Source organism: Triticum urartu, chromosome 5, assembly GCF_003073215.2.
Source record: "Triticum urartu cultivar G1812 chromosome 5, Tu2.1, whole genome shotgun sequence".
NCBI classification, from domain to species: Eukaryota; Viridiplantae; Streptophyta; class Magnoliopsida; order Poales; family Poaceae; genus Triticum; species Triticum urartu.
This window is the reverse complement of record NC_053026.1, coordinates 516,311,581-516,335,437: the sequence shown is the minus strand read 5'-3', so window position 1 is coordinate 516,335,437 and position 23,857 is coordinate 516,311,581. Positions and strand designations below refer to the sequence as shown.

At 47.2% G+C, this 23,857-nt stretch overlaps 2 protein-coding genes across 2 annotated transcripts; both read right to left on the bottom strand.

The window, feature by feature from the left end:
* Nucleotides 1-10,939: 10,939 nt before the first annotated feature.
* LOC125556515 lies at nucleotides 10,940-13,111 on the bottom strand. Its single transcript, XM_048719233.1, has 2 exons — nucleotides 12,683-13,111; nucleotides 10,940-11,302 (listed from the first exon to the last, which is right to left on the bottom strand). Exons 1-2 carry the CDS (start codon nucleotides 13,109-13,111, stop codon nucleotides 10,940-10,942), a joined length of 792 nt encoding a protein of 263 aa, XP_048575190.1.
* A 5,291-nt stretch (nucleotides 13,112-18,402) lies between these two features.
* LOC125510256 (putative zinc finger protein CONSTANS-LIKE 11) lies at nucleotides 18,403-22,517 on the bottom strand. Its single transcript, XM_048675377.1, has 4 exons — nucleotides 22,000-22,517; nucleotides 21,022-21,263; nucleotides 18,801-20,292; nucleotides 18,403-18,664 (listed from the first exon to the last, which is right to left on the bottom strand). Exons 3-4 carry the CDS (start codon nucleotides 19,263-19,265, stop codon nucleotides 18,605-18,607), a joined length of 525 nt encoding a protein of 174 aa, XP_048531334.1. The 5' UTR covers nucleotides 19,266-20,292; nucleotides 21,022-21,263; nucleotides 22,000-22,517; the 3' UTR covers nucleotides 18,403-18,604.
* Nucleotides 22,518-23,857: the final 1,340 nt, after the last annotated feature.

Below are 23,857 nucleotides of genomic sequence, written 5' to 3'. Positions count from 1 at the left end.
GGGCCTTTTGCGCCTCTCAGGGCACTCGGGTCGACTATGCTTCGGTCGCTCACCCCCAGTCGAATGGACAAGCAGAAAGGGCAAATGGCCTAATTCTCAAAGGACTGAAACCCCGATTGATGCGCGATCTCAAGCACGCAGCAGGTGCATGGGTCGACGAGCTCCCATCAGTCCTTTGGGGATTGAGGACAACCCCGAATCGATCGACCGGAAGAACCCCATTCTTTCTGGTCTACGGAGCCGAGGCAGTCTTACCGAGTGACCTGCTTCACAACGCTCCCAGAGTCGAGCTCTACTCAGAAGATGAAGCAGAACAAGCCCGGCAGGACGCAGTCGACCTCCTAGAAGAAGAAAGAGAAATGGCCCTGATCCGATCGACCATCTATCAGCAAGATTTGCGTCGATTCCATGCCAGAAACGTGAAGAACCAAGCCTTCCAAGAAGGAGACTTAGTCCTTCGAGTGGATCAGCAGAAACCACACAAGCTTGCTCCTACTTGGGAAGGCCCCTTCATAGCCAGCAGAGTCCTCCACAATGGAGCATACCACCTCTACAATGTCGATCGCCAGATTGATGAGCCACGAGCCTGGAATGCGAAGCTACTCCGCCCCTTTTATACTTGAATTCTCACTCGGATGTGATGTAATAAGAAAAACTCCTGTAGTTTATTTATCAAAGACAAGAGCGTTATAATTTTCCCAGTGATTATTATTGTTTTTGTTTGCATAAGAAATCCCCCAGCGGGTGGCTTAGCTGCGAATCCGTTTCGCCTAAGTTTGAAAAATCCTACCGAGTGGAGAGAAATCCTCCCACTCGGGGGCTTAGCTGCAGTCCAGTACTCGCCTAAGTTCTCCCACCGAGAGACTTAGCTGCAGCCAGGCACTCGCCTAAGTTGAAAAATCCTAACCGAGTGGAGAGCAACCTCCCACTCGGGGCTTAGCTGCAGTCCAGTACTCGCCTAAGTTCTCTCACGCAGAGACTTAGCTGCAGTCAGGCACTCGCCTAAGTTTGAAAAATCTACGAGTGGAGAGCAACCTCCCCACTCGGGGGCTTAGCTGCAGTCCAGTTACTCGCCCTAAGTTCTCCCGACAGAGACCTTAGCTGGCAGTCAGCACTCGCCTAAGTTTGAAAAATCCTACCGAGTGGGAGAGCAAAACTCCACTCGGGGGCTTAGCTGCAGTCCAGTACTCGCCCTAAGTTTCCTACTCAGAGACTTAGCTGCAGTCAGGCACTCGCCTAAGTTTGAAAAATCTACCGAGTGGAGAGCAAAACCTCCCACTCGGGGCTTAGCTGCAGTCCAGTACTCGCCTAAGTTCTCCCACGTAGAGACTTAGCTGCAGTCAGCACTCGCCTAAGTTTGAAAATCCTACCGAGTGGAGAGCAATCCTCCCACTCGGGGGCTTAGCTGCAGTCCAGTACTCGCCTAAGTTCTCCCACTCAGAGACTTAGCTGCAGTCAGCACTCGCCTAAGTTTGAAAAATCCTACCGAGTGGAGAGCAATCCTCCCACTCGGGGCTTAGCTGCAGTCCAGTACTCGCCTAAGTTCTCCCACTCAGAGACTTAAGCTGCAGTCAGGCACTCGCCTAAGTTTGAAATCCTACCGAGTGGAGAGCAATCCTCCCACTCGGGGGCTTAGCTGCAGTCCAGTACTCGCCTAAGTTCTCCCACTCAGAGACATAGCTGCAGTCAGGCACTCGCCTAAGTTTGAAAAATCCTACCGAGTGGAGAGCAACCCTCCCACTCGGGGGCTTAGCCTGCAGTCCAGTACTCGCCTAAGTTCTCCCACCTAGAGACTTAGCTGCAGTCAGGCACTGCCTAAGTTTGAAAAAACCCTACCGAGTGGAGAGCAATCCTCTCACTCGGGGGCTTAGCTGCAGTCCAGTACTCGCCTAAGTTCTCCCACCTAGAGACTTAGCTGCAGTCAGGCACTCGCCTAAGTTTGAAAAAATCCTACCGAGTGGAGAGCGATCCTCCCACTCCGGGGCTTAGCTGCAGTCCAGTACTCGCCAAGTAACGAAACACATCTCATCCTCAAGGGACGACGAGGGGCGGGTCGACTTGCCACCCTTCTCCTGAGAGCTTCGCCACAAATTACAATGCGCGCGTCATCCCCAGTAACGAACGTCGACTGCCACCTTCTCCTGGAGTCGCCACAAATAGCGCGATTCATCCGTCTCTAGTAACTGAAGTACGGGTCGACTGCCCCCCACCCTTCTCCTGGAGAGCTCGCCACAATACAATGTCGCTCCGTCCCACTCTGCAGTAACAGGTGTGGGTCGACCGCCGCCCGCCCCTGGGGAGCTTCGCCACAAATACAAGGCAGGGTCGACTACTTCCCCCTCCTTCGGAGCTGTGCTGCGAATACAGAAAGTTGTCTCGAATAAAGGTTGGGTTCACTCAGCAGGAGATTCATAAAGATATTCAACGGTAAACCAAGTTCAGATAAAATCCTAAAGGTTCGGATCACGGATCGAGGTACTCGGGCATGCGACCCGAAAAAGTTTAACGGTTACAAAAACCACTCGGCATTCCGAGGCAAATTTAAGGTGGGACATAAGAGTTTGTTCACTCCGCGGGAGGAGGGCTGGCAGGCTCGACGAACTCATCCAGGTCGACGCCGTCGGCTATCCGAGTGGCTGCAGCGATGAAAGTCTTAGCAGAAGGGTGCTCGGGCCTAAAACTGACCAGTCGACAGACTTGTCTTACCGGCAACGCCGTCTCTGACCGTCTGCAGTTCTGTCCTGGCCAGCTCCAAGTCAAGTTTCAGTTGAATCTGCTGACTTTCCAAATCAACGAAGCGAGCTCCAAGATCACAAGATTTCTGAAATCAAAGGGGAGAAATTATTCCACAGCAAAAAACGACAAATACTAAGACTATAGTCGACTGCCCGCAGTCCACCATAGTCTCGGGAACTACACCCAGTGGGTGCACTTTGCGTGCCCCCACCGGTTCTGATTCCACTCGACCGGCCCGCCGGAGTCGAGTTCAAAAAAAAGAGAGAGACAAAGTAGAACTCAGACCACAGTCGACTGCCCGCAGTCGACCGCGGTCTCGGGGACTACACCCAGTGGGTGCACTTTGTGTGCCCCCACCGGTTCTGATCCCACTCGACCGGATCGAGCGGAAGAAATAAACTACTAGTTCGGTTTTACTCGACAAAATACAAAGACTACGGTCGACTGCCAGCAGTCCACCGTAGCCTCGGGGACTACACCCAGTAGGTGCACTCAGCGTGCCCCCACTAGTCCAAAAAATTCAATCGACACACCCACTGGGTGTACAGGTGAAAAGATTTTCGGAAAGAATCTTCAGATAGCATATCCTAACAGAACAAGCGGCGACCAACTAACCTGAACATTGCTCTGGAGAGCCGAGCTGGCATCATAGGCGGCTTGGCTGGCGTCCCACACCATCTTCATCTTCTCCATCATAATGCCCACCTGGCGTATGGCTTCCCTAGCAGCATTAACCTCGTCCTCCGGGACATGATGGGTTGCAAAAAGTGAAGGCGGGTCGACAGGGGCCTGAGCGGTCGAAGAAGAAGGCAAAGCACTCGACAAGGGCTCCGCGAAGGTAACAGAACCCCGATTGACGTCACCAGTGTCATGAACGACTGGTTCCGCCCTCGGCGTCAACTGTAGCGCCTCACTTACAGGAGCTCGCCTACTCTTCCTCGTCAAAGACCTCTCGGGCTCTTCATCATCGTCAGGGAGGTCAATAATGTTGGGAGCTGTACAAAGTTCAAATTGCCAAAATCACGTCACCCAGTGGTGCACGATGCAGTTGAATCGACCAAAAAAAGATAGTATGGCAGAAATCATACCCGGATTAGCAGTGACCGCATCCTCCATCACCTCGTCATCATCCCTGTAAGCTGAGGTCCCGGAAGTGGCAGCGCTAACAATTCCAAAGTTCGTCTAGTTAAAACAAGAAGAACAAACAGCGCGGGGCGTCGAGTGAATACAAGGAGAGACACTCACGCGGAGGCGACAGGGATATCAATCTTGATCTTCGGCAGCGCCTTCCGAGTCTTCGGTTCTGCAACTTTGGGATGCTTTGGCGCCTTCTCAGTCGTGGTTGGTGAAGAGATCCGAGGACGCTTCGAAGACTGGCCAGCCTGAGCAGTCGCCTTGTCGTGGGCACTCGGCCGATCCTGGTCAAGCTTAGATCGTCTCTCTATGCGAGGAGGCGGCTCGACTTCTTCCTCATCACTCGAGTCGTCGCTTCCTCCATCCCCTTCACCATCAGAAGTCCACTCGCCACTTTCGCCACCACTCGCCTCGCCTTCCAGAGCTTGCTCTTGCTCCCCGTTGGGCATCGAATACATTTCAATAATGGCCTGAAAGAAAGCAGGGAGAACAAAGTCAGTCGATGCAATACAGACAACTGCGCGAGTGAATTCAGATTACAAGCAAAAAACTCAGAATCAGACATGCTCTGGTGCATGCGACTGGTCGAATGGGGGAACTCTACTGGCTCCTCTGGGGTTGTCCTCGTTCCCGGTAATGCTCGACAGCCACTTCTCCAGCGTGTCGTCATCAACCTCCTCCGGGTGGATCCGAGTGGAGTCTTCTAGACCTGAATACATCCACATCGGGTGGTCTCGGGCTTGGAGAGGCTGGATGCGCCGCCGAAGGAAGACCTCCAAGAGATCCATACCAGTGACCCCGTCACGAATGAGCTGGACCACTCGGTTGACCAACACCTTCACGTGCGCCTTCTCCTCCGGGAGCACCTTCAAAGGGGAGGGTTTTTCCACTCGGTCCATGGTGAAGGGAGGGAGGCCAATCGATTGCCCTGGCGTCGACTGGTCTTTGCAGTAGAACCAGGTCGACTGCCACCCGCGAACTGAATCGGGAAGAATCATGGCCAGAAAGGAGCTTTTTCCCCTCGTATGGATGCCAAGACCCCCACACATCTGGATCACTTGGGTCCTCTCGTCACCCGGGTTAGCCTTTTTCACTGTCTGGGAGCGGCAAGTGAAAATATGCTTGAAAAGACCCCAGTGAGGTCGACAACCCAAGAAGTTCTCACACAAGGAAATGAACGCGGCAAGATAAACAATTGAGTTGGGGTTAAAGTGGTGGAGTTGAGCCCTGAAGAAGTTCAGAAACCCTCGGAAGAAAGGATGAGGAGGCAAGGAAAACTCACGGTCGACGTGGGTGGCAAGAAGAACGCGCTCACCCTCCTGGGGTTGCGGCTCGGATTCCTTCCCCGAAAGCCGCGCCAAGTCGTAAGGGATCAGCCCTCCCTCGGCCAGGTCGTCGAGGTCTTCTTGGGAGATCCGCGAGTGGATCCAGTCGCCCTGGATCCAACCCCTCGGCAGGCCAGTCCGCGAGGAAGATCCGCCCCGGCTCGTTGCCTTCCCCTTCGATTTCGCCGTCGCCTTCTTCGCCCGCTCCAGAGCCGCTGTCCTCTCCTTCACCATTGTCGCCGACGAGACGCGTGTGGTGCGGTGGCGCTGGGGCGAGAGCGAGCGCAGCAGAGAGGCGTGAGGAGGAGAAGAAGTAATGGGGCGCACTGTTCGGGGGACTCCGGTCCAACGCCTTATATGAGGCCACTTCCGAGTGGCTGACAGGTAGGCCCAGATGGCTCCGTCAGATCCCGCAATGACCGCGCGAGCGATACATGGCGAAAAAGGTGGCGCGGGGATCGAGGCGGCTCCGCTCTATCCCATCCGATTACTGCGGCCTCCCCCATCCCGCGCGCTTCCCGAAATTCGGATCCCACTAAATCCGCGGGCAGCAAACAAACTTGTCAGACTAAAAGATCTCCTCCACACCGTCACTCGGAACCTTACAGGTAAAGAAACTCACTCGACGAAGAATTAAGAATGGATCAAGGCGACTGAAAAAGAAGTTGCTGTCATCACTCGGGTCCATTGATCTGAAGCAAGATATGCTCACGGCATGAAAAACGAGTCAGAGAGGTCCTCAACTCCTTCCCCACTCAAACCTCGATCCATTCGGGGGCTAATGATGAAGCTATGAACCTAGGGTAGGGTCATAGACCTTCCCTAACTGCTCTACCCAAGGACATCTCTAGAAGAAATCGCCTTTCAATCGACTTGAAGGTGTCCCACTCGACAGACTCGAAGACACTCGACCAAGACCCAACCACACGACGGCCAGGAGACCTAAAGGCGCCCCGCACGCTAACGGTCGGTCATTAAGTAGCTTTTATGGTCATCATAGCACTTTATTACTAGCGTTACCAGAAACGCCCTGCCTTAATGTACGTTGAACCCTTCGTAACGTGGGCTGGCCGGGGTCCTGGCGCACTCTATATAAGCCACCCCCCTCCTCCGAGACAAGGGTTCGCACCTCTGTAACTCATACACACATAATCCAGTCGACCGCCTCCGGGCTCCGAGACGTAGGGCTTTTACTTCCTCCGAGAAGGGCCTGAACTCGTAAACCCTGCGTCCTTACAACCTCTCCATAGCTAAGACCTCGCCTCTCCATACTTACCCCCTACATTACTGTCAGACTTAGAACCACGACAGTCAAGTCAATCACATCATTCTCCTAATGATGTTATCCCGTTAATCAAATGACAACTCATGTCTATGGTTAGGAAACATAACCATCTTTGATCAACGAGCTAGTCAAGTAGAGGCATACTAGTGACACTCTGTTTGTCTATGTATTCACACATGTATTATGTTTCCGGTTAATACAATTCTAGCATGAATAATAAACATTTATCATGATATAAGGAAATAAATAATAACATTATTATTGCCTCTAGGGCATATTTCCTTCAAATTTCAGCACACTATATAAATTTTTCCTTACCAAATTTCACCTACCAAAGGCGCTCCACTCCCCGGCAACGGCGCCAGAAAAGAGTCTTGATGACCCACAAGTATAGGGGATCTATCGTAGTCCTTTCGATAAGTAAGAGTGTCGAACCCAATGAGGAGCAGAAGGAAATGATAAGCGATTTTCAGCAAGGTATTCTCTGCAAGCACTGAAATTATAGGTAACAGATAGTTTTGTGATAAGATAATTGGTAACAGCAACAAGTAACAAAAGTAAATAAAGTGCAGCAAGGTGGCCCAATCCCTTTTGTAGCAAAGGACAAGCCTGGGCAAATTCTTATATAGAGAAAAGCGCTCCCGAGGACACATGAGAATTATCGTCAAGCTAGTTTTCATCACGTTCATATGATTCACGTTCAGTACTTTGATAATATGGTAAGTGGGTGGACCGGTGCTTGGGTGCTGCCCTTACTTGGACAAGCATCCCACTTATGATTAACCTCTATTGCAAGCATCCGCAACTACAACAAAAGTATTAAGGTAAACCTAACCATAGCATGAAACATATGGATCCAAATCAGCCCCTTACGAAGCAACGCATAAACTAGGGTTTAAACTTCTGTCACTCTAGCAACCCATCATCTACTTATTACTTCCCAATGCCTTCCTCTAGGCCCAAATAATGGTGAAGTGTCATGTAGTCGACGTTCACATAACACCACTAGAGGATAGACAACATACATCTCATCAAAATATCAAACGAATACCAAATTCACATGACTACTAATAGCAAGACTTCTCCCATGTCCTCAGCAACAAACGTAACTACTCACAAAGCATATTCATGTTCATAATCAGAGGGGTATTAATATGCATATAGGATCTGAACATATGATCTTCCACCAAATAAACCAACTAGCATCAACTACAAGGAGCAATTAACACTACTAGCAACCCACAGGTACCAATCCCAGACTTAGAGACAAGAATTGGATACAAGAGATGACCTAGGGTTTGAGAGGAGATGGTGCTGGTGAAGATTTTGATGGAGATTGACCCCCTCCCGATGAGAGGATCGTTGGTGATGACGATGGCGATGATTTCCCCCTCTCGGAGGGAAGTTTCCCCAGCAGAACAGCTCCGCCGGATCCCTAAATTGCTTCCGCCAAGGTTCCGCCTCGTGGCGGCGGAGTTTTGTCTCGAAAGCTGGCTTATGATTTTTTTCCTCATCGAAAGACTCCATATAGCAGAAGATGGGCATCCGAGGGCCACCAGGGGGCCCACGAGGTAGGGGCCGCGCCCCCACCCTCGTGGGCAGGGTGTGCCCCCCCCCCTCTGGAACTTCTTGCGCTCAGTATTTTTTATATATTCTGAAAATGGCTTCCATGAAGTTTCAGGACTTTTAGAGCTGTGCAGAATAGGTCTCTAATATTTGCTCCTTTTCCAGCCCAGAATCCCAGCTGCCGGCATTCTCCTTCTTTATGTAAACCTTGTAAAATAAGAGAGAATAGGCATAAGTATTGTGACATAATGTGTAATAACACCCCATAATGCAATAAATATCGATATAAAAGCATGATGCAAAATGGATGTATCAATGATCCTACCAGTGACGAAACCCCCTTTTTTGCGGGGTGAACCATACTAGTTTTTGTGAACGAGGTTAATGAACCCCTGCAATCTGCAGGCAAGGAGTTTAGTGAAAAGTTTAAGGCTAGAATTTAGGAGCGAAATGAACATCTAATCATTGGTTGCCCTAAAAAACATCTAATCATTGGTGATTTCTAGGGAGAACCTTAGGGATTTCGGCATTGTAGGTTGATTAAGACCTGACGGAAGTCGTCACAAACAAGTCCCATTTTATCCTGTTTCGGCCCTTCTTTAGGAATAGGCAGTTGAAGCCATCATGCCCAGGATACGATCAATGGGGATATTATGGACACTTTGAAAAAAACATCTCTGGTGAAAAGGCGCAGGTAAAACAGAAAGACTCTCATGGGCCATGGCGATTGAGGTTAAAATGCATCGTATGTTTTTCTAGGAACTTGCTGTGCTTTATTGAGCAAACGAAATGTTCATCGGAATATAACGGTGGAAGGTGTTCCAGGTGACCATTTCACGGTCATACTTTACGGCCCAGAAGATGCCTTCAATATAATCCACACCAAAAATAATATGCACATCCATTTCACGGGCATACTTTACGGCCCAGAAGATGCCTTCGATATAATCCCTTCCTTCCCATTCCATCTACCCCCACCACCCAACTCATTGTACTTGTTTTTACTCCTGCTTAATATATATATGTGGCATTGCTGTGAATCAATCTGTGGTTGAATTGGTTAGATGGACAGTGGTATCTCCAACTCACCAGGGTTCAAATCCTGGTGCTCGCATTACTCCGGAATTTATTTCAGAATTTTCGGCGATGCGCTTTCAGTGGGAGGAGACGTTCCCGTCGACGACGAGGCGCCTACGGTGACTTCGTAAATCTCAAGATGATATGCCGGCTCAGTCTCTCGGAGGTGCTCATAGGGGTAGGGTGTGCGTGTGTGCGTTCATAGGGATGAGTGTATGCGCGTGTATATGAGCGCTTGTGTCTGTACTGATGCTCAAAAAAAATATGTGGCATTGCTGCCCTTCCCTCGAAAAATAATCCACACCAAAAATAAAAAATAGTCCACACCATGGCCCATGAGAGTCTCTCTGTTTATTTTATTTGATATAGGCAATAAATATCGTCCAAATGCCATCTTCGGAAACACCTTCAAATGTGCATATTATTTTTAAGGGAAAATGGCAATAATTATGCACGAATTTGCATTAAGAGATCACAAATGACTGTATACCTCCTTCTTCTTCTTCTTCTTCTTCTTCTTCTTCTTCTTCTTCTTCTTCTTCTTCAGTTTATCATTTATGCCACTATTTGTGTCCCACTACTCAGTTTTGCCACTAAAAATTTCAAGTGCTAAAAAATGCCATCGCTTCGTTAGGTGCATGCTCAAAAATTCCACCATACACCATTACTGCTAGCTCAAATCTCGTTTACCCTGTTATAATGACATAAATATCTATGGACCAACATGTCAGCTCTCCCTTTATCTCACTACAATAAAGTATGGGTCTCACTTGATCTCAACAACGTTTTTATTTTCCTGTAAAATTGCTCGCTTGCTTACTCTTACAAGTGGGGCCCATACATATGATTGTGAGATAGAAAGAACAGAAATGTGGGTCTATGGATATTTTTGTCATATAACATGGCCAACGGGTTTGACCTGACAATAACGATGTCCAATGGCATTTTTGAGCAAACATCTAACGGAACGGTGATTTTTTTAGATATCTAATGCATTTTCGAGCAAGCATCTCACGGTACGATGACATTTTTGAGCAGTTGAAACTTTTAGTGGCAAAATTGAGCAATGGGACACAACTAGTGGCATAAGTGATAAAAACCCTAGAATATAAACATATATGAAAAAAGCCATTTTTTTTATTTACATCACAGGCATGCACACCGCCACTTGTTTATCTTTTTGAAGAACCAGCAGTTTCAGAGAATACAAGCATTGGCAATGCATGAAAATACATGATCTTATTTATCCGGGCTTAAGAGATTATTATGTATGTACACATAGACAATGGCTGAATTATTACATCTTGGTACCAGTTACCAGAAGTACCTCCCTAAAAAGAATGCATCCCAAAACTATCTCTAAAAGGAATGAGCCCCAAACTATCAAAAAAGGAAAGAAAAATGGCAAAAAAAACTGAGAAAGGGGCTAAAGGTATGTATTTGTGTGCTGTGGAGAACAGTGGTCTACCTAGGCATGACTGACTGTAATGTGTTGAGACATGATTTTTGTGTATATGCACTGTCTATATGCACAAGGAATGTAATATGCAAAAAAGGGAAAAGAAAGAAAAAGGATCGATCTGATCTAATCAATCGTGAATTTATGCTGCATCTGGGTGTAGTATGTGTTGGTGTTCATTGGTAGCCTTGGCGAATCTGCCCTTGACTCGCTTTCGTGTGTCCGCCCTTGCTTTTCGGGACGCATACATGATCTGCTTGCAGAACCTGCAAAATTGTTTCAAATTCGAATTCAAACTCGCATCAATTGCCTTTTTTGTCTGTAAGAAGAGTTGTCAAATGAAAAATTAATTCAGACTTACTTCCTGTTCTTCTTCTTCTCGTTGTACCTTTGCTTGGCCCTGTCCCGTTCCTCTCTCTTCTTACTAACGGTGCTCGGATCTTGCTGATGATGAGCCACCGCTCCTTGCTCATCCGCGACCAGCATCTGTGATAGCTGGATGGCATCATGACAGTCAGTGCCATTCTCCGGTGGTGGTGGCGGCGATATTAGGGGCAAGGCAGGGCAGAAAGTAGGGAAGCCATCAAGGAGCAGCGATGGATGATGATCGTTGCTCATGGATTGCAGAACCATGGCCGGCTGGCACGACAATGTCGATGGGTTATAAGATGAGTATGATGATGAGATGTGGCAGATTGACGGTGGCAGCTGCTGCTGTTGCTGCCAAGAAATTAAACCAAGCAATGTAATTTGTCATTGCCAAATAACTGGGATGCAAATTAGTTGTGTTAATTAGCAGTGTGAGTGAGCGAATGAGTGGTGTGTATGTATGTACCTCAAAAGTGAGTGAAGGCCCAGCTAAGTGATGACCAACAAGTACTCCATTGGTATTCTCAAGCACAGAACATTGTGGAGCACAGGTAGTTGAGCAGCCATTGTTCCAATCATCACAGACGAAGCTACTGCTGCTGGGGCCTCTTTGATCTCCTACTATTGTTGTCGTGCCACTCGCATCACAGATCTGAGATCCATCCTCCATGAATGTAGTGAGAGCACCACAAATTAACACAATGAGTACTCATGCGCCATCCTAGTTAAGAGGTAAGAGAGATATTCAATCGTAATTAGCCGTCGATTCATCGAGGCGGCGGAAGCCATCTTGGCACTTGTAGCTAGCATTGTTGGCTTTGTGTGCTAAAAATGAAGTTTTTTAGACGATTCATTTATAATTACCTCTGTACAATTCGCTCGACTAGAGAAAGACATCCTTTCTTTTACCATATACTCCATTACTAAATGAAAGTTATTTTTCAGATTTTTAACTTGGAAGATCGATACTTAGCCTCGATCCATATTTAGCAGTCCCCTGTTTTCCTTGAAAAAGCAAGATTGCAATTGCACATTTTTCATACTCAAGTTAGTACATTTTGTTAAGAAAAAACCCCTTCAGGTGTGCCTTTTGTTTCTTGAGGCTTCACTCGTTCTGTAGTATCTGTGTAATTTTTCTAGAACTCATTTTTGCTTTTTATGTGATGTATACAGTCAAACTAACTAACATGCGTCAATAGTGATTAGAAGGTACTGTCAGTCAGTTAGTCAGTTAGTTGGATAAAGATCAAGCTTGGCACCACAAAAATTGAGAGGAGAACAGAACATTCATGGTAACCTTCATTAATCATTCATATGATCCCATATCCTTCATTATCCATTCATATGATCCATAGATCATCGATCCACCATTAAATGTATCAGGGAAGAAATCCACCTTTTTTACATCACAGGTAGCACACTCCCCACTTCCTTTTGTTACAGTATATACAATGTAGGTAGTAGCACCAAGCCTATATCATTCCCTTGATCATTAATCACTCACACTCTCTCACTCACTTTGTATTGTCATCAGTCTCTCTTCTATATACCGTTCCGTTGATCGATACATAGCAGCACTACCCACTGAATTTAGTCGCTGGATCACACACAATGTATCACACAATCAAACTGTCCAAGGAAGATTTGGCACACAAGAAACAAGACGATCAAGAAGAGTCTCTCTCAATTGCACATAGTGGCGCAAAAAAGAAGTGAAATTTGGAAATAAACCCAGTAGATGTGTACCTGAACATCCTGTAGGATTTGGGGGAGGTTGTCGGCGAGCCAGGCGTCGAAGTCCTCCTGCGACGACGACGACGGCGCGTCGACGGAGAGGGTGCGGAGGACCTCGGCGGGCGCGGGGCAGCCGGTGTAAACCTCCACGAGGGAGGCGCCGCCGCGGCCGTCGGCGCAGCCGGTGCAGAGCGTGGCCCGGTGGGCGCCGAATTGGTAGCGGAGCGCGGCGGGCGCGGCGCAGCAGCCGTCGCAGAGCGGGGCGCGCGAGTGGAGGCCCGCGAGCTCGCTGGCGCCGTGCACGGCGCCGTCGCACTCGAGGCAGAGCCTGGCGCCGTCGGCGATGCAGAAGATGACGGCGCGCTCGGTGACGCAGTTGCTGCACCTGCACGTCAACGTCGGGAGCAGCTGGTGGTGGTCCGCCATTATGATGGCGCGCGTGCAGAGTGATGGCACTCCTCATTCATCTACCAGCGCATCCGCAATGCACGTGACAAAGGCCGCGATGGCGGGTGGACGACGGACGGATGGGGCGGCGGCGCCGGCGAGGTGGGGGCCTACGGGTGAAGAAATAGGCGGCGGGGGCTGGGGGAGGAGAGGCCGGGAGGGGTCTTGGCGGTTGGTTTGCGGTTGACGGGCGCGCCAAGTCCCCACGTAATGCGGGCCACGGCGGTTAGTTTGCGGGCCCCGGCTCGCGTGGGGGTCCTCGGCTGGCGGCGGATCTGGCGAGGCCCTCTGCTGGTTGGCGTCAGCGCGGTCTCTGGCAGCGGCGTGAGGCCACGGCTGTGGCCCTCCCATTTCTGCACGCATATTGGACTCGAGCATGCGGCAAGGCGGCTGTCCACGGCGACCGTCGGCTGGGGCTAGCATGTAACGGGGCTTTGAAGGTGGTCATGGCCGGTACTGTGGAGGGAGGTTGTGTGCGGCTGGAGTTAATGGTGCCTCTCTCAAAAAAAATAAGATCACCCATGACTAACCCTTCAAGGTACTCCTTCCGTTCTGAATTACTTGTCGCTTATATGGATGTATCTAGATGTATTTTAGTTCTAGATACATCCATTTCTATGACGAGTAATTTGGAACGAAGAAAGTATCCGCATGGCAGTAGATATTTGTTCATCCATGCATGTATTATAGTGCAGCAAACGGCTGGATTACCATCGTGCAGCTATCGTGGACAGTCGTCGTCCGCACAACAGTTCCATATTTTTGTAGAAGAAACTCTAAACACCACGGGTCACTCAAGTCTCGAACCTGGATGAGCTAGCATGCTCCTTGCGGGCCTAGCCAACAGGGTGATATCATGTTCTCGTGCCTTCGTTGAGAGCTCGAGGACCAGATCTGACGGGGCGCTAGATGTTGCTCCATAGGAGTGGGTGCAGGGTGGGGCGTTGCACCTCTGACAGTGGCGGACTCTCCCCGTATGTCACCCAATATGTATTCTTTGGACAGTCGTGGCAGTTCTGTCTTGGTCGATGGAGCTGTCCGGCTAATCGCTATGGCCTTTCTAAGTCCATGCCTCGTGGTGGTCACAGTGGCGGGGCAGTTAATTTTCCTTCAGTGGGTGGCGTATGTGAGAGGTTCAAAGATCAATGTCGGAGTGGCTACCTCAGTTGGCACTTCGATGGGCCTCGTGGTTGCGGTTGTGGCTACGCTTCTTCCTGATGTGTAGTGGTGGGTGACCCAGGCTTATCCTTTGTTGGAGGCAGTGGCGGCACCCAAATATAGTTATGGAGATCTCTACTTGGCGTGGCGAGCCTTTTTTGGGTTGGGCATGCTGACCTACATACCTCGCCGTGGCGTGGGTGTCTACCGAGTGGAAACTCTACTCTTTGGTGTCTCCCGCAGTGTTGCTTTTCTCTTGAGGACGCCTACGCAATCCTCTCCATGTCAGGGCTCGAGATGAATACCTGTTCCTTCAGACTCGATGGAAGCGATGCTATGCATCGTTATCCTCTTAAAGGGCGCTGTCGTGGAGCTCAGATGCCTTAGGTCATATGGAGTGGCACTGACTTCAGGCCCTTATGTATGCTCGGCTGCTTAGTCATATTATTTTGTGCACTTAAGCGTTGTTTTTGGGTTATACTTATTGTCTATTTATTCATTGATCTGCTCTGTAAAGGGACGGTGGGGCAAAAACATGTTTATAGTTTTTAGAATCTATAAAGTAGAAAAAGTGAAGGTAAAGTAGAAAACAAGTTGGATACTTTGCAGGGTAAATATATTTCTTAGTTGGTAGATTAGTTTTATTAAGGTCCAGCTTAAGCAACATCCATAATATATGATTTCTTTGTTTGTTATATGATTTCTTTGTTTGTGATTTCTAAAGAACCTTTTAATGCTAAAATACATTGAACAAGGCTAACACTCATAGATATCATCTTGCTAATTGGCTGCCAGCCCATATACAATGGTGGCCTGGGGTCTATAGATTTGGAGGTCACTTATTTATGCTTGCTCAGTACCAGATGGATGGGTATGGAAAATTGAAAATTAAGATGGTTTGTGCAAAGGATGATAGTATTAGATCTGCGGGCCTATGTTGTTCCATCCTATTTTGGGGGTGGGGGGGGGGGGGGGGGGGGGAGGGGGGACGAAGAACTGTGCATTTATCTTTTGAATTGAGAAGGATACCTGGTTCGTGACTTATTCAGACCAAGAGGGAGGCAATCTATGTAAAGGGGAAACTACCCACCACCAGACAAAAAGATTAGTAAGATTAAGTGTTTTTCATAAAAGACGTTGATGGAAAGGAGGCATGACTTTTGAAACTTGACTCTGAGAACAGTGGGTTGACCATAGTAGGATTCTGGAATGTCTTTGAGGAAAAATAATGGCCAGGGGGCAAGCTTTCAACATGAGCAGACTATCATCAATGTACCAGATCATGGGGAATTCAATGTTTGGGATTGTGAAAGGGAGCTTGAGCAAGTTCCATTGATAGGCCTTATTAGCGATGGGTTGGAGGTCATTCGGTGACAAAGAGGGGATGTGAGAGGGTTTTACCTTGTATGATCGCACGATGACAATGAAATTTCTTTTCAAGGACACTATTAAGAAGCGGAAAAGATGTATACCCATGGAAAGGATGGAGTTATGCCCACCAAAGCCCAGATGTTCCAAAACCCCGACGATAGTGTTATGCTCAATGTGTCACGAGGCCTTTCCGAAATTAAGTTTAAGCACGATAGTTTCCTTTTTTTGCTGGATACAAACGAGGGATGGTCCTGCCGTCAGTCAGCAAGGAGTGTAGTGACCAGCTTAAGGCTGGAATTATCGAAAAAGACTTTTGCCCCGCTTTATATATAAAGCAAACCACCGAGCACAAGGTCCAACAAGGTTCCAATAAGCAAACACACATACCGCGCCACCGCACACATAGTCTCATAACACAACAAAACACCATCACAGGGAGGGGTTCTGCTGAGGGCACACCACAACAAGCCCAAAGGACATAATAAAAACACACAAACACAGGCGGCGGCAGCGAGGACAGAGAAGATCTAGTCCGGCTCCGGTGGTGCAGTGTTATCATTGGTGACTTCTGGGGAGAGAACACTAGGGATTTCGTGATATGGCCAATTTTTTATAGCAAAAGATAAACCCATAACGTTCGGGTTTTACCCATGGCAAATCGAATGTTTTCAATGGCAATTTTAGTTGACGCAAGGATAACAAGTTTAGCTGGCTTGCATGACAATTTTCTGGAAAAGCCAGCTAAACTTGTCATCCTCGCGTCAACTAAAATTGCCTTAAAAAGCGTTCGATTTGCCATGGGCAAAATCTGAACGTTTGGGACTTATCGCGCTCCCTTTTTATTTGGTATATGCCATAAATATTGTCCAAATGTCATCTTCAGAAACACCTTTAAATATTCATATTATTTTGAGGGAAAAAGGGGAATAATTATGCATGAATTTGCTTTTTTTTAACAGATCACAAATGAGCGTATCTTGTCTCTATTTTTCTTCTTATTTAGAGCTCTTACATGTTTACAATATAAACAGGTGGGGGGGGGGGGGGGGGGGGGGGGGCAGTTGTTTTGTTGACATCGTAGGCACACACACCGTCGCTTGTTTATATTTTTGAAGAACCAGTAGTATCAGAGAATACAAGCATTGGTAATACATGAAAATCCATGATTTTATTTATCCGGGCCAAAAAATATTATTACATCTTGGTACCAGCTACCATAAGTACCTCCCTAAATACAATGTGTCCCAAAACTATCTCTCTAAAAAGAGTGAGCCACAAACTATCAAAAAGGTTAAGAAAAAATAACAGAAAATGAGAAAAGGATTAAGAGGTATGTATTTGTGTGCTGTATACAAGAGTGTTCTACCTAGGCATGACCCACTGTAATGTGTTGAGGCATTATTTACAGAGAAAAAATGATGATGTAACTAAAAAATGTTTGATTTTTGTCTATATGCACTGTCTATATGCAAAAGGAATATATATAAAAAAGAGAAAAAATAAAAAAAGGATCAATCTGATCTATTCAATCGTGAATTTATGCTGCATCTGAGTGTAGTATGTGTTGGTGTTCATTGGTAGCCTTGGCGAATCTGCCCTTAATTCGCTTTCGCGTGTCCGCACTCGCTTTTCGGGATGCGTACATGATCTGCTTGCAGAACCTGCAACATTGTTTCAAATTCAAATTCAAACTCGCATACTTTTATGTCTGTATAATAATCGTTGCCCATGGATTGTAGAAGAGTAGTCGATGTCATGACCGGCTGGCACGACGATGTGGATGGGTTATAAGATGAGTATGAATGTATGATGATGATAAGATGTGGAAGATCGATGGTGGCAGCTGCTGTTGCCGCCAAGCAATGTTACTGTCTTTGTCAAATAACTGGGATGCAAATTTAGTTCTAGATACATCCATTTCTGCGACGAATAATTTGGAACGAAGGAAGTAAGTATGTATGTACCTCAAAAGTAAGTGAAGGCCCAGCTGAGTGATGACCAACAAATACTCCATTATAGTATTCTCAAGCCCAGAACATTGTGGAGCACAGGTAGTTGAGCAGGCATTGTTCCAACCATCACAGCTGAAGTTGCTGGTGCTGGTGCCTCTTTGATCTCCTACTATTGTTGTTGTCCCATTCGCAACGCAGATTTGAGATCCATCCTCCATGAATGTATTGAGAGCACCACAAATCAACTGAATGAGTACTCATGCGCCATCCTAGTTAAGAGGTAAGAGAGATATTCAATCGTAATTGCCTGTCGATTCATCGAGGCAGTGAAACCTATCTTGGCACTTATAAGCTAGCATTGTTGGCTTTGTGTGCCAGAAAAGAAGGAAGGTTTTTAGTTGGTTCAGTTATATATTACTAAATGAAAGTTATTTTCAATTTTTTTACTTGGAAGTCGATAATTAGCCTCCGATCCATATTGAGTATGTAGCAGTCCCCTATTTTCATTGAAAAAGCAAGATTGCAACTGCACATTTTTCATACTCAAATAGTCAAAATACTACATTTTGTTAAGGAAAAATCCTTCAGGTGTGCCTTTTGTGTCTTGAGGGTTCACTGGTTCTGTAGGAGTATCTGTCTAATTTTCTTTTTGCTTTTTGTGTGGTGTATACAGTCAAACTAACTAACATATGCATTCAATAGTGATTAGAAGGTACTGTGAATCAGTTAATCAGTTAGTTGGATAAAGATCAAGCTTGGCACCACAAAAATTGAGAGGAGAACTGAATATGCATGCTATCCTTCATTAATCATTCATATGATCCTTAGATCATCGATCCACCATTACATGTATCATGAAAGAAATCTTCCTTTTTTACATCAAAGATAGCACACTCCCCACTTCCTTGTTTGTCACAATGTACTCCTCATATCCCTTCATTAATCACTCACACTCTCTCTGACTCACTTTATTGTCATCATTCTCTCTTCTCTATATCATTCCCCTTGATCGATACATAGCCGGAGCAGCACTACCCACTGAATTCAGCCACTGGATCACACACAATGTATCACCGTCCATGTAAGATTTGGCACACAAGATCATCAAGAAGAGTCTCCGTCAATTGCATAATATACTGGCGCAAAAAGGAAGTGAAATTTAGAAATTAACCAAGTAGATGTGGTACCTGAATCTCCTGTAGGAATTGTGGGAGGACGTCGGCGAGCCAGGCGTCGAAGTCATCCTGCGACGACGGCGCCTCGACGGAGAGGACGCGGAGGATCTCGGCGGGCGTGGGGCAGCCGGTGTACTCTTCCACGAGGGAGGCGCCGCCGTCCGGCGGGGCGAGGTGGTCGGCGCAGTCGGCGCAGAGCGCGGCCAGGTGGGCGCCGACTTGGCAGCGGAGCGCGGCAGGCGCGGCATCGCAGGCGTCGCAGAGCGGGGCGCGCCGGTGGAGGCTCGCGAGCGGGCTGGCGCCGTGCAGGGCGGCGTCGCAGTGGAGGCAGAGCCTGGCGCCGTCGGCGAAGCAGAAGACGATGGCGCGCTCGGTGACGCAGTTGCTGCACGCGAACGGCGGGGGCAGCTGGTGGTGGTCCGCCATTATGATGGCGTGCGCAGAGTGATGGCACACTGCATTCATCAACCAGCGCATCCACACTGCACGTGCCAAGGGCGGCGATGACGGGTGGACGACGGATGGATGGGGCGGCTGCGCCGGCGACGCGGGGGCCTAGGGGTGAAGAAATAGGTCGCGGGGGCTGCGGGAGGAGAGGCCGGGAGGGGTGAAGAAATAGGTCGCGGTTGGTTGGCGGTTAGACGGGCGCGCCGAGTCCCAAGGCAATGCGGGCGACGGCGAGCGTGCTGCTCGCGCGGTTGGTTTGCGCTGTGGGCCACGACCTCGCGTGCGGGTCCTCGGCGGGCGGCGAATCTGGCGAGGCCCTCTGCTGGTTGGCGTCAGCGCGGTTTCGTGGCAGCGGCGTGAGGCCCTCTGCTCCAGGGTGCCTTCCTCCTTGACGGCGCGGACGCGGACGCGCGCTTCAGCATGTCAAAGTTCAGGGTGACGTGAGCGCTCCGCTCTGTCGCAGTGAGGATCGTATTTAAAAAAAAAAGAGAGGCAAAAGATTTGCCACATCGATTAATTAAGCGAAGAGAATCTACACTACTATTAAACAAGAGAACTTGGCGGACGAAAACTCTGCCGGACCCACGCTCGCGCAAGATCGGAACGGTTCCACAAATTCTGTTCGCGTCCCAACAACAAATGGCTAAACTAAAGAAAATTAGCCACAATTAACGGCAATTAAACACGTCCGCCTAACAACAAGTAGCTAAACTTACAGGAATCAGATGGATCTTCCTACCCTTGCCCACCCGGACGTACGTCGCAGCCGCAGAGCCTGTCCTGCGCCATCGCAGCCATGTGGCGCGGACGACGACCGCGCCGAAGAGCTTCTCGCGAAAGCAGGTGCAGAGTATCCTCTTGTGCGCAATATGTGGCCGGTTCCATCCCAGTTAATCTCAGTGTCTTTCTTCGATGTCGCTGTTCAGACGGACACTGCAGTGAGACGTCGGCGCCGCAAGCCACTGTTGCGCCGTCGCCGCCCAGCCAGTTTTGGCCATCGCCCCCTTTCGCGGCCGACGACGTAGGCGCCGACGAACTCCTCAGGCAACGCACCTGCCTGCACCAAAGGAACATGGGTATGATTTTACAGGATATTCAATTGGGTTAACTTATGGGGCCGACCAGTTCCTGATTTTACACAAAATTCTATTTAACATATATGTGCGTTCTTCATTTGCTTCCCTAATCCATGTCAAATTTGCATCCTTATAACAATGTTCTTCACTCTCAAATTTGCATATTTACAACAATGTGCTGATCAATGCATCATTTTTGTGCAAACCGTAATATATCTACCTCCTGTAACTTCAACATGAATTTTAACAGTGCATCAAACTGGAGCCCTCCATCATATTGGTTTAACAGTATAGTATTCGAATCTATATGACTGAATGAATAAAACCCAGTCAGTATGATGTATTTGTAACCTGATCCAAGAGAGTGCGGAAGAAAACCCAGTCCAAGAATATGCATTTTTTTCTGTACATAAATGAGGTCGTCTTCTATTATCAAATTTGCATATTAGATGGCTGCGGGATAAGTATTGCATGATAAACAAAAATATTAAACCAAACATATAGGCTCGGAAACAGTTTGGATTTTACAAGAGAAAATCTACTAAAGTAAATTCAGGTAGAATCAATGGCAGAGCTAGGATTTGGAAACAGGATAGTCCTCCTCTAAAATTATGTCGTTTCAGTTACAGAGAAGCTTTGATGTATCACAGTAGTCTAACTGATGCATTCAACAAATAACTGGAATATTCAGAAATTATGTGAGTAAGTACCTGATCATTTTGGCCAAAACAAAAGCCAAGACTATCATGAAGTAAACCTGTCAATAACTTCTTCTGTACAACACTGAAAAGCTTCGGGATGAGTATTGAAAACATGTCAATGTGTATGGCAGGCAGGTATGCATCCCCATTCCCATCTTTGTGTTTATTCCAGAGTCCCAAAAATTTAGGATGGAACGAATTCCATGACTCTTAGATAGTTAGATGGTCTTCAAAATCCATTTCTTGTAAGCCTGCAAAAGCACTTCTGTTTTAACAGGGGGGCCGGGACAACAAGAAATATATCTAAAAGGTTGTGCTATATCATGAATAACACTTGTGCAGCTGCCGTAAGTAGTACTGAAGATGCCAGAGATGTTTATGGACTTCTAATAAGGCAAGTTATTCCAAGAAAGGAAATTTTTGAGGTGATAAACTCTTTGAGCCAACCACCGTCCTCTATATATGAGAACCATACCATCATCATTCTTCAAACTGTATTATCCTACAGTCATGCATGCTTATCGTACTATGCTTCTCTTGATCCTCTTTGATTTGCTATAAACCTCACATTTGGAAACTTAACCCTGCACATCTAAGAACATGTGTTCATTTTTCAAAATAGAAGTAAATTTCTTTGGCAGGATCAAGCCAAATCAACCTCATCTGTCTTGGTCCCTATCGCCCCTAGCCACCCAGAATTCTAATCCACCAATCAATCAGCTTTATCGCAGTATGGTTGCCTGAAGAATATTAACTAACTGGAATCCCCACTCATAACAGTTGCCCCAACCAAGTTAAGAACGTCTAATCGAACAGCTTACTCCAAGATTAGGCAGACCAAAATAGGATCACCCCAACTTCTAATTTTTCTCCCCGATTCTAAAATGACTCTCATGCTTAAACCTAGACTACTGAGCTACATATGTACTATACAGGAATGGATAGCAATTAGGGATTAGAAGAAGTGGGTAATGGGGAGTAACTCACATCAGATACAAGCAGATATGAAAGCTGAAGTGGGGAATAGATCGTCTAATGGCGCCGGCTTGCACTTGCAGGGACCAGCCACCGCGGCACTGCTGCCGGACCTAGGCAGGGCAGGGTGCGGCGCAGTCGCACGCACATGGTGGTGGGAGCCACCGACGAGCGAGATGGAGATGGAGGCACCGGGCGCGGAGGTTGCGATGCACGATTGCCACTGCCCCCAATCTGATGGAGACGAGTCCCGCGCCCAGCGACCATGCCGAGCTCGAGCGGATCCTTGGGCACTTCGGCGACAGACTCGACGAGGAGGGGCCGGGAAGATTGGGGGGAGTGCGAGCCTGCGAGACCTCGCTCCGGTGATGGGGACGAAGAGGATGGGCGGCCTGAGGAGGTAGAGAGAGATAGTGTGTGTGTGTGTGTGTGTGTGTGTGTGTTGTGGGCTTGTGGCCACCATGGAATAGGGAGCAGTGGGGAGACAGTGAAGGGATAAGGTTAGGGGCAGGTTGGTGAGAGAGGTGAGGAGAACCGAGAGGGAGAGACAAGTGTGCTTTTTTTAAGCTCTTTTTTCTTTTTTGAGGGGTCATTTCTTTTCTTTTCTGAGTTGGTATTTTAGCCCTTTTGGTCTAAGTCAGATCAGATATAGCGTCCGATGTTGTCCAATTCATTTTTTTTATCCCTAGCGCATTTGGTCATTTGGTTTGTATTCAGCATTGGACTTTGTCCAATTCTTTTTTATCAGGTGTGTCCAGTTTGACTATGTGGATGTGCGATCGTTTTATACGGTCACAAGGGGTACAAAAAGTATTCATTCACAATCATTTTGAAAGTTTTATAAAACTATTAAGATTTTTATCGGTATTTGTTATTGAACCTATCAAAATTTCATAATCATGCAAGTTGTGGTCTCTGAATGTTAAATTTCATGGAGTACCTACGGGCGGTATTTTGTCCGACACTCATATTTTGCTGTATAGGATGATTCATTGCCAGCCATATAAAGGTTTTGATTTTGAAATATGTCAAGTTTAGTTTAAATTTATTTATACTTACATTTTCTTTGGCATTATTTTTATGTTAATTTTTAAATTTACGCCATGAATTTGTTTTTTCAGTTTTACAAGTATTTGTTAAGACAACTGAACACTTTTATGTTTCGCAGTGAGTGTTTTTGGAAGTGTTAAAGGTCATCAAGAATATTTTATTATATTAACACTTGAATAGGATTATATGACACTAAGGTGTATGTAACATTTTCACTCTTTATGATAGCCAGGTGGCAATAAAAATAAGGAGAGAAACAATGAAATCCTTGACGAGGACCTCTAATTCCTAAAAGGATGACCTTCGTATTTTCTTGATTTTACCACCTGCTTGCAAGTTGGAAACTGTGTTCAAATATATTTGTTGTAGGTTGTAACCTAGATGTGTAGAGAATCTTGCCTTGTGCAAGAAAACGTGCGTTGTAGGTTGTAAAAGAGTAAAATTTATGCGTTAATGAAGACGTGCGTTGCACGTGCATGTTTACTAGTTGTGAGTTAATAAACGAAAAATCAAACGAAAGCCGATACAAACCAATAACATGCGGACCACTCAGAGAGCATGCAACTTCAAAAGCGCACAATTAGCCCTACAAACACACCCAACACGAAACGACCATCAACCTCCAAACTACTATATAGCAAAGAAACCCCTAATGAGAGCACCTCCACCGAAGTCCACGAACACCGCCAAATCCATAGAGACAAGCCCAAGACAGGCCATATGAACCGTCCAATAGACCGAAGATCATCCATCAAGCAGTTACAGACGCCTTTCCTATGACGCCACTATTCTTAGTTTTGCCCCTGAAAGCCTTTTAAGA